This window comes from Moschus berezovskii, chromosome 19 (assembly GCF_049115385.1).
Source record: "Moschus berezovskii isolate FMDL1 chromosome 19, NW_MosBer_1.0, whole genome shotgun sequence".
NCBI classification, from domain to species: Eukaryota; Metazoa; Chordata; class Mammalia; order Artiodactyla; family Moschidae; genus Moschus; species Moschus berezovskii.
This window is the reverse complement of record NC_142478.1, coordinates 18968100-18979407: the sequence shown is the minus strand read 5'-3', so window position 1 is coordinate 18979407 and position 11308 is coordinate 18968100. Positions and strand designations below refer to the sequence as shown.

The window sequence follows — 11308 nt, the reverse complement described above, 5'->3', positions numbered from 1 at the left end:
ATTTGCTCACGATGACAGCTTACACTGCTCTTCTCGTCCCACTTTACACTCGCCCTGGATCCACTTCCATGAATTCCATAGTTGAATTTCGGCTTGGATTGGAGGAGTTAGGCAGCTGAACTTGCCATGTTCAAAGCCAAACAACTGGCTTCCCCTCAAACCTACTCTTGTTCTCCTTTTTTTTTTTTTTTCATCTCAGTATGTTACCACCACTTTCCAGTGGCTCAAGTCAGAAATTAAACTCACCTTAATTACTTGGTCTCCCCCACTGCCAGGCCATCAATAAGACTAGCCATTCTTACTTCCTAAACATTACATGAGTTACTCTCTCTACTTTTAATTTTTAATTTCTCATCCCAGTCCAACACCATCACTCATTGTATTGTAATATCCTTCCAGCGACCTTACACTTTCAGTTTTGATTTCCTATAATCCAGCCTCCTACAAGCACCTGGAGTCAGCCTTTAGAAACATAAACTTAAGTCACTTTGATCTCCTGCTTGGAACCTTGTAATTTCTTCTAATTGCACATAAAATAGAACTTAAATCCTTTTTCCATAGCTTTACTCTTGCATTCTTCATGTCCCATACTCTGTGGTTCTGGCACTGATTTTACCCCACTGTTTGTCCCTATCTTCCTTTGATTGGATAATTCTCCTCCTTTACAGCTTGACCACCTTTCATAAATCACCTACACCGTTATTCTCTGTCAAAACTCCTAGATCATTTACTTCATATCATACAGATCACTCATAATCACTTCTTGTCATTGTTTGGCTTTATTTTGTTCACCTACATCGCTAGCCTGGACTGTGAACTTCATGAATTTTAGACACAGGTCTCTTCTCTACCCCTAACGCCTGGTATCCACCTTGTCTGCCAGCTACACAGACACTCAAAGTATCTTTTGGTTGTTTCTTTGCAGAGTCTTTGATGTGGGCCATTTTAAAAAAAAGTCTTGTATTGAATTTGTTATAATATTGCTTCTGTTTTATGTTTTGGGTTTTTGGCTATGAGGTATGTGGGATCTTAGATCCCTCACCAGGGATCAGATCTGCACTCCCTACACTGGAATGTGAACTCCTAACCACTGGACTACCAGGGAACTCCCTGCAAAGGATCTTTTGAATGAATGAAAGATGGAAAAAATTAATATACAAATGAGAATGGATGGCATAGGGTATATTACAGAAGAATTTGAATGGTGGAGACTAATTCCATTTAGAGTTATATGAGAAAATTGCTTTAGAATAAGAGACATAGGAAATTCCACTTTGAGCAATAGCTTTGGAAATGGTGAGAAGAAAGGAAATAGCCTCAGAGAAAACTTGGGAGAAAATCTGGGTGTCTGTGTGTGTGTGTGTGTAAGACACACAAACTCCTAGTGTATATATGTATGGAGGATAAACTGCAGGAGATAGAAAATAAGCCTTGGAAGAGAAGAGAAGAAAGATATTCCAAATTGTGGATTTTACTGAATACCAAACCTCATTTAGTTTGAACAGAACTACAGTCATGAAGGTGGATGAAGAATGCACGTGATGAAAATAGCTGTGGCTGTGAAAGGGGGAAGTAGAAGATCTGAGAGATATGGCAGTAATACAGACAGACCTTAGTGACAAACGGAATATTATATGTCAACAGAGATAGGAGACTGAAAGCTGATTCAAGCTTGTCAACCTGTGTGACAAGGATACAGATTCCGTTAGCAGAGACAGGAATCCAGGGAGGGCTGTGTGTAAACTGGGAAGATGGCGATGATATTAAATATATCGTAAAACATATACATACAGAAATAGGCAGCAGCTACTTGGAAAAGGTGGGGCTGAATTCCACCTGAAAAATCAAAGATACATAAGTTAATGAGCAACAGCTACTACAAATAAAAATGTATTGAAAAAGTTCTATAGGCTGAGTGCATCAACCAGAGTTCAGTGCTTGAAATGGAATCCTGTCATCTTTAGCAGAAAATAATACAATATATGCAATATGGGGAATTTGACATTTATGTTATCATTGGAAATGTTAGAGGAACTTCATGTCAGAAGTGGATTCTTATCAGGTTCCTGACATCAAGCCCCTTTGATGCAGCCTTCAGGAACCACACCAGCCCACAAGTTGAAAATGCTGTTGCTATGGCGGTCACCATGCTGAAGTTACAGTCGTTGCCATTGGCAAGCTGCAGAATTGACAACAGATGTGGGAGTCCAATGGCGCTTACTCTCCACTTGGATGTGTCTGTGTGCCCACTTAGGTTCACCAGAGATCAACACTTCCCATCCCTTGCCGTCTTCCTTCCACTTTCCTGATATGACATTGGTGGGTGTCATTGGCAGAGCCTGTAGGATACCCTGGTCTCGTGGGAAGGGAGCTGAGGAAATGTAGTTTTTAGTCTTCTGGTCCTTATGTTCCAGGAAGTGGGATTTCAGGGGCCTAAACCACAGTGGAAATGGAGGCTGAGGGCCAATGGAGAAGACTCAGCACAGCAAGCATGGGGCATAGGGATAAACATACGTGTTCTCACTCACTTTTAATTGAGAAACACTGAGTTAAGTCATACTGTTGAGATATGTCTGGGATCTGGGACCTTTCTTTGGCTGCAGTGGCGCAATGCTTGGAGCTGGACACAACTCTCCATGAGCAACAAAACACAAAAAAACTGTATGGGACTAAAAATAACTGTGCATGTACAGTTAGGACAAATTCTGGACAAAGATACAAAGATTCCAAAATACCCTACTACCATTTTCAAGAGCCTGGAGCCAAAGCAGTGTACTGCGCATGCCCCCTGTACTCAATGCCACCAGAGCGGTGGGCAAAACACCTAAGCCACCCCTCCAGCCAGCCCCCTGGATACACCCCTATCCTCACACTATATAAGAAACAAGTTCAAAGCCCCTGAGGAACAAGCAAGCAGGAGATCATGTTGTTTGCTCCAGCTCCCCCTTATTGCAGCAGGGGCCCCAGTAAAGCCTTGCCAGAATTTGTCTGGCCTTTGATCAATATATTGATTAAGGAGGCCAAGAACCCTGGTCAGTTAACACTATAACCCTCATTTTACAGATAAGGATGTGAAGACAGGGAAATGTTAAGTAACTTGACAAATGTCTGCTTTATACCTCTGCATTTAACAAAGTAGGGGAATCAGATTTGCATCCAGGCATTCAGACTCAAAAGCCCACATTCCTTAGAATTTTCTCTTTAGAAATAATAATTGAAGACCTCAAACAAGAACATTTTGAATGAGAAAAGAACAATACTGAGTTCAGACCTTTGGGCAATCCTTCAACGTAGGAAGCAAGCTGAGGAAACAGATCACTTACATTCAAAGGTGAATTATCACCAAGAATGTAGTGGCTTATGATCTGTTTGAAAACTGAGACGTTATCACTCTAGGCAAGAAGCAGATCATCAGCCTAACTGCTACTGTTTAATTCTGAAATGAAGGGCTATAGCAATAAACTCATGGCTTAGGAGAGAAGGGAGCTTTTGCAAGCTCAGTGTCATATTCTTGGTATCCTATCCCAGTGTGCTTTCCTCTGTCATTTTAACTTCTCAGTTAAAATTTATTTAAAAATCTGTTCTTGGGTCACCCTCACTCATCAGGAATGTTGAGAGAACAGAGAACTCAGTTTTTGTTGTTATAGGGAGCCACAGAAGCATGACCATGTGGCTACTTTGGATTTTATGGGTGCTGGCTGAACATGCTCCAACTATATCCATCTACCCTCCCAACTTCCCTCTCAATAGCGCTGGAACATATTTCTGAGTCCCTTGTACTCTGACTTCTTGTGTGTATGTCATTTACAACACTCAAGGAAACTTTGCATGGGTGTTTAAGAGAGAAGAGTATTCTTACTTCACTCACGCTACCCTACTGGTTTTATGGCAGGTAGCATTTTGCTATAATTTGATGTGAATCGTTTCACCATGGAGCTACCTCTAGTATTGTTCCTGATCAGATGTAGAAAGACACATTAGTATGAACATGTACTGATGATAATGACATTACTAATAGTTTCTTGCTACAGGATCAGATATGCTCTTGAATTCTCCAGATGGTAAAACTCCTTTCTTTCTTTACATGGAGTCAACAGTCTCATTGTTTAATTTTTATTTTTTATTTTTTTTGCTATAACATGGAATTAAAACTCTTTGGGATTTACCTTCTACTATCAACTGCTATAATGAATTATAATTGATCAGCTCCAAAGAGCCAATAAAGAAAAGTTATCTTATGTGCTCAAATGACTAATATAATCAGGATTACAAAGATGAAACATCTGGTTCTTGCATCTTTTAAAATTATAATTGATTTTAGTCCCATAGAATAGCAACCCTGAAAGATGCATTCTGCAATTAATAGTTATTGGGGGTGGGAGGAGACGGGGACGACAGTGAATGAGATGGCTGGATGGCATCGCCGACTTGATGGACATGAATTTGAGTGAGCTCCGGGAGTTGGTGATGGACAGGGAGGCCTGGTGTGCTGTGATTCATGGGGTTGCAAAGAGTCGGACACGACTGAGTGACTGAACTGAACTGAACATAATATCAATGTAAAATTTATACTGCAATTACACTTCATCAGAAAATTAGTCTATTTTCTTTGAAATACAATTTAGGCTATGCTTCTGCTATTTTAATAAAGTCTTAGAGAGTTCTACATTGACAAAAATGAAAAAATGTATAATTTGATATTTGAAATGAAAAAGACAGAAACATAAAAAATAAAAATCACATTTATTAAAAAAATATACACACAATGTACAATGAATATGGTTTACACAGAACAATAAAACAAAATGATATTTCTTCAAATGACAATATAAAGTGATCTAACCTATTTGTGCCTCATTTCCTAGACTACACATTATTGGTTGATCTGGAATATATATTTAACATTAAAAGAAAACAAATGCAAATGGTTCAGCTAAGTACCACAAGAATCTGAAAATCACATATTAGGTTAAATAAAATAATAAAATATCCACAAGAGTGTATGTGTACAAAGGATTGCACATGAGAGGTGAAATGGGAGTGTCTATACAGTTACAGAAATGTGGCATGTGCCTTTTAAAATTTGAAAGCTCTCTGGCATGAATTGGCTTTTAATATTTATAGTGATTTAAAAGCATCATAAGAGCTACTAATATATAGATAATATAGCAATCTTGCTAATATTTGAATCAATACTGCCTGCCAGTCAATAAAATTGCACCAAGTCATCATTAAAGATGTACTGTTGAGCTGCGCCCTTGTATGACCTTAGAGCATTCTGATAATTTAGGAAGATTGTGAATGTTTCATACCATGAGTGTGAAAGTGCAACATGGCTTAGTGGTAACAAATCCACCTGCCAATGCTGGAGTTGCAGGAGACATCCCTAGGTCAGGAAGATCCCCTGGAGGAGGAAATGGCAACTGACTCAAGTATTCTTACCTGGGAAATCCCATGGACAGAGAAACCTGGCGGGTTACAGCCTGCGGGATTACAAAGAGTTGGACACGACTGAGCAAACGAGCACAGCATGAAAGGTAAGCAACACCTGGTTTATCAGGTAACGACACTTGTGGCAGGCCTTCTCCCCTTTAATGTCCAGTCTCTCTGGGCACTATACTTAACTGTGAGTCATGCTTTCCTTTTTAAATTTAAAATTCTGACTATTCATGCAATCTATAAAAGTTCATGCTCAGCAGAGCCGATGGCATGTACATATTTTAAGTTAATACTACCTTACAATGTTTTCCTACCTCCTTGATACTAATATCCAGATAGGATTTGTTTCTTTGACATCAGAAAAGCTTTATATTTCCTCTTACATGCTTAGAAATAAAATTAAGAGTGTTTAATCTGCACTATAACTCAGAAAGAAAAAAACCAAATTTCCATACCTTAGCTTTATATCTAATTGGCCTGCCCTATTTTATCTAAAACATTAACTGCATTTTTCTGTTCTTGAAGTTTTTGCTGGAGATAACATCTGTTTGGAAAGTTGTAACTTAAATTTCTTCCAAAGAAACAAAAGATCTAATACATTGGTACTTTCTCTATAAAGTAATGAAACATAAATATGGAGGGAAAAAAGCAAAACTCTTGCAGATTGCAGCTGGGCTAAATGAATGTGGATTCTGTGAATTTACCTAAAATTGTCAATACACTATACAACTCAGCAAATTATTCTCTTCAGTAGCACATAATCTGTAAAGCCTCCAGCTATTAGAGATGCCTTGTGTTCTATATATTTGCTTCACTCTGCAACTGCTGATCACAGTTTTTCTCAGACCAGTTTCTTAAACCTGTGATGAAAGTTGATTTATTTCTCAAAAGATTATAAAAGGTGGCCTGTATGTTGAACTAAACCACTGATAGACCATCCTGTTTGGAAATCAAACACTAAACATTTGTGTGATTTAGCATACTGCCAGAGTTTAATTCGTTTAATCCAACAGTTTGGTTTCCAATTGAGCTATATTTATTAGAATCTGGGCCTGGTAGTATGTTACTGCTTTTCCAGCTTTTAGCAAATGCTAAAATTATAAACTTAAAAACTGATACTGAAGTGCATTTTTAGTGATTTTCTAATTAGGCTAACATTTCCCCGAATTTTGCCTGAAGTTGTTATTGCTTACATGGAAGTTGCATTGCTCAGATTTCCCTTGCAGAACATCATAGAGAGATACATTTTTATCTATTTATTTTTAAAAATTTCACTTTTTGGCCATACAGCGAGGCATTAGTTCCTTGACCAGGGATCCAATTTGTGCTCTGCGAATTGAAAGCATTGAGTCCAGTGGAGTGGAGCAACTGGGAGCAACAGGAGAGTCCCCAAGAGATACATTTTTAAATGAATTGTTATGACTGTTTTAAATATGAATAAACATAAACAGCAAATATTACTTATAGTTTAACAGAATCTTTAAAGAGGGCATAAATCAAGACAAAACTGTAGCCATCTGAAGGTGACTGCACTTAGTATCATTTTAATAATTTAATACTGCTTCCAAGTATTGATTATTTTCTGGAGAAAAAGTGATGGTGGCATCCAGTTTTGTGCTGGTCAATGTTTAACAAATGGTTTTCCAGGAATTCAAAGTATGGGTTGGTAGCATTTGGTAGTTTCTGGGGTGTAACACCCACCATGGTCAATTTCAAGCTACCTATGTGATGTTACTGCATGCAGAGTCAGGAAGTGAGGCCCAGTTAGCACATTATAAACATCATGTTTCCACTGGACAGATACAATTGGCATAAATACCCTCAGCAGCAGATATAAATAGTATACTATAGTAAAATAATTAACCTGCGTTAAGCTTTGATCATTTTTAATAAGATGTATTCAATTGCATTCTGTAATTTAATATTTAATGATGGTTGTGTTTTGAAAACTGGCTTATAGAATTTAATGGTCAACTATTGTGAGTCAGCACCAGCCAGTTTTTAGCACACCACTATTATCTTCCTCTCAGCACCTAGCAAACTTTACATAGGAGGGGCTTAGGTTTGCTTGGGAAGAAAAGCATGAATCTTCTTCTCTCCTACTGTATTATTCTAGGCAAAATACCATACTTAGTTGAGAGAAAAAAAAAGGGAAGTATCTCCCACCTGGATGCTTGCTTTTAAGACCTCACATCCTCAGAACAAGAGGTCAAAGTCTTATAAAGTAAAGACTGGAGCTTAGTTACCTGGCGCCTTGCCCTCACTGGGCAGCTGGTCATTTCAGTACAATCTGTCAGCAGGATCAGATAGCTGCTCTGACTCATGGGATTACTGGATTGACCCAACTATTTACATCAAAGGATTGTTTGGGCAGTGTTGACAAAACCCAAGGTAATATTGACAAGAAAGTAACAACCGCACAAGAAATAAAAGCAAGGGTACATCTAAAATATGGGACTGCTTCAATAAAATATTTCAAACTTTTTCAATAAAATATTTCTACTATTCTGCAGAACATTTTTCAGGTTCTGGATCTTTGGTCACTGGGTCAGACATAACTAGGATTGCACTTTCCCTTGTTTTTAAGTATGTTTTCTATAGGACTTTGTTAATAGCTAATACTGAAGTGTTATCTACTTTTGATGACATCAGAGGGCAAATATGTGTTTGAGCAAAAAACATTATCTTGTTTGAAAATGTTTTCTTGGTTCAGTGTCTGGCTCAATGTGATCTCTTAAAATAGAATGACTGGTGCATCTTTTAAATGAAAATGGAAGCAGAAAAGCATGACTGAGCCTGTGTTTGTACAAAAGAGCTTTTAAAACTTTTTGTACAACATTTTCTCTCTGATTTAGAAAGGTTTAGTAATTTAAGAAATAATGAAGTAGTTTTCCAAGGATACTTGAAATTATCTCTCAGGAAAGGGGTGACATTATTGTCGTTATGAAAAAACATTTGCTTGATGAAATCTACTTTTAGAATATGAACAAATATATGTTAATAATAAATGAGAAAATACATTACCTTCATTTGTATTACAGTAAGTTCTACTCTGAGAACTTCTATAATAGTACTTCATAAAAAAGAAAAAAGAAAACTTTGAAATGTCTCCCACAAATAGAAAACTCTACAGTTGGTTTTCTGGTTAATAAATATTCTTTCCATATTTGAATCAAGAGGTTTCATTTTTAATAATACGAACAAAAACTATTGTTCATAAGAATATTTACAAGGTGATAAATCACTTAAGGTAACTTGGAACTCAAGACTGCCATCTGATATACTGAATGCGGCTTCATGGTTACTCAAGGGAATCACGGTCATACCAACAGCTTTACCTGAAATCCAATGGGATGATGAAAATAACCACAAATCCTACCATTTTTAAATGAAATTGAACAATTCAAAGATTATATTTACTCAGTGAAATTGAGAATGAGATATAAAGGAGAACAAGATTAACCTGTCCACAGACAGATCCACAGCACACAGCATCTTTTCATGAAAAAGCCTATAAACATTTTGACAACTGCCTCAAGTATAATGCCCACAAGTCCTTAACTAAAATAACAGATTGACAATTCTAGCATTAAAAGCCCCAGAGAGTCATCTGAAAATTGCAGCAATTTGAAAAGCCCAACATGAGCCTGGAGATCTGTTTGGAATCTTTATTTCAATAGGCATCTTGGTTGAGGAGCTATCATATCAGCTAGGAAAGCTACTGATGATTTGTTGAATGTGGTCATCAGTAAGAGGTGTCTATGTAACAGGTCTTTGGCATTTCCAAGGGAGATTGATGCTCTGGATCTCATGCTCCTCTGATGAGAAAGGAAAGCATATAAATTCTTAAAATAGGGAGAAAATAAATGTCACTTGTTTAGATCTTTGTACTCTAAGTTTCAATTACAGCAATAAATGCCAAGGTCTATTTATATATAGTATCCTTCCCAAATGTTCATGTATATATTTAGGGTGGCAATTTACAGATCAGATAATCCACAAGTTACAAGGTAAGAAGGGATTGTAACCAGGGTTCTAAAATCATCTAGCTGAGTAATTGGGGACATATCTTCCTTGTACTTTAGCCATTTATAATATGTATCATGTTATACATAATGATCTCTTAGGCAATTTCTGATTTGTAGTTTTAGGAAACTTATGGTATTATTTTACTAAGTAAGGGCAAATTTGAAATTCAGTTTAGGAGAAATACTTGTTTTGGTTTATCATTAATTATTGTAATATAAGCTTTAAAAGTTTCATCCTCATATACTAATCTATGCCAGGCAATGAATACTTACATCATTGATTGATACATATTAAGATAAATGCTAGAAAACACTTCAAAGATATTTTACAGTCTTTCATGAACTTGACTACATGTTTAGGCTGATGGGGCAAATCAGTCCAAGTCAGAGTTTTGAAAAGATACCATGTTTTCAAAAAGTATCTTTATTGCTTTATTAACACTGTCCATCAACATTTTTAGGAGGACCAGTCACATCTTCCCAGGATGACAGAGTCTTTACAAGCACATAGGAACTGCTTCTGTAGTCAGGTTCACAAGTTAACACTCCCTAATTTCCATTCACTAGAAAAATATTTTTAAAGCCCACAAATGGGCTCTCAGGTTGTATACGAGAAAGGATGTGAAATATCTCAAAGCCTCTCTCCCCTTGACACTCTCCTATCATCACTTTGGAGTGGAGAATGCCACTCTCTGAATCACCTCCAGAGCCCCTGAAGCAACTTAGGTTTTCTCAGAATGTCTTTCATTAAAAATCCCATGAATGAAATGTACACTTGTTGAACTGATCTCAACCAGTGAGAATAAATACATAGAAGCTTGGAACTAGAAACACAATATGATTTAAGATTTGTTTAATGGATTTCTTTCAGAGTCATATGCTGATAACTAATTCAAAGCAACCCCTAGATTTTGGGTGAACATTCCTGATCACCTCCCTCCACAAATTCATGACAATGAAAACAGAAAAATGGTGGCGATTTTCCAACGGAAGCGTATTTGTGTTCCTGTTTATTTACATGTTGGTAAACTTAGGTGTCAGCTTTTCCATAAGTCCCCTCTGGAGGTCTGTAGTACTTGGGGAAAGCCATCAGCTGTAGCATGTTGAAAGCATACTTCCTGCATTTGATATTCTTCAGTACATTTTCTATGCGGCATCCTTCTCTGGTGAAAGGGGAAAAAGCACAACTTCATGAAACACAGAATAAATAAATATGCTTTATTTGTTCAATGCAGAGTTGCAGCAACAGTCCAAGTAAAAATAACAAAGATTCAACTCTACATTTTTTTTTTTTCACAAATGATGATACATCTTACAAAATTAAATCCTAGGCCAGGCCCAATACCATTATTGCCCTCAGAAAAAAGATGAGTAGAGTCCCTTTGCTCTTAACATATATTTAAGGTTTAATAAACTCTTTAAATATAATTTGATCCACAATACAGCTTCATTTTCATTTCATAAATATATCTGCCTTTTTATAACTTTTCCACAAATGAATTTCTCAGTCTCTTTAAAACACATGAACATCTACACGCAGCCCTAAGGATGTAGGTTCTAGGAATAAGGCATTTAATTAAGTCTGGCCCTATAGATTTTTTAAAGGAAAGTTTCATCTCTCTATTTGACTGCATTATTTTAGCTGTGCAACGAGGAGGAAAATGGCTTTCCAAACAGCCTGGTCCAAGTCTCAGCTTTATCAAGAGGAGTGCTTGTGTACAGGTAGTACAAAAGTCACAGGTGCTGAAAATGGGGCATCTAGACATAAATAAGACTTGGTTAAAAAGAAGAGAAAAGTACACTGGGAGCCAAATCAACCCAAACCACAGTTACAAACGGAT

The 11308-nt window shown here is 37.1% G+C and overlaps 1 protein-coding gene across 5 annotated transcripts in view; it reads right to left on the bottom strand.

The window, feature by feature from the left end:
* Window positions 1-4726: 4726 nt before the first annotated feature.
* Window positions 4727-11308, bottom strand: part of INPP4B (inositol polyphosphate-4-phosphatase type II B) — an 894316-nt gene continuing 887734 nt past the window's right edge. For 4 of the 5 annotated variants that reach the window (XM_055404679.2, XM_055404683.2, XM_055404685.2 and 1 more), the window contains one exon: window positions 4727-10630. In XM_055404679.2, the coding sequence (XP_055260654.2) occupies window positions 10498-10630 (133 nt within the window). In that variant the 3' untranslated portion in view covers window positions 4727-10497. The remainder of the gene's footprint in view (window positions 10631-11308) is intronic. The other variant, XM_088828009.1, reaches the window with a different exon arrangement.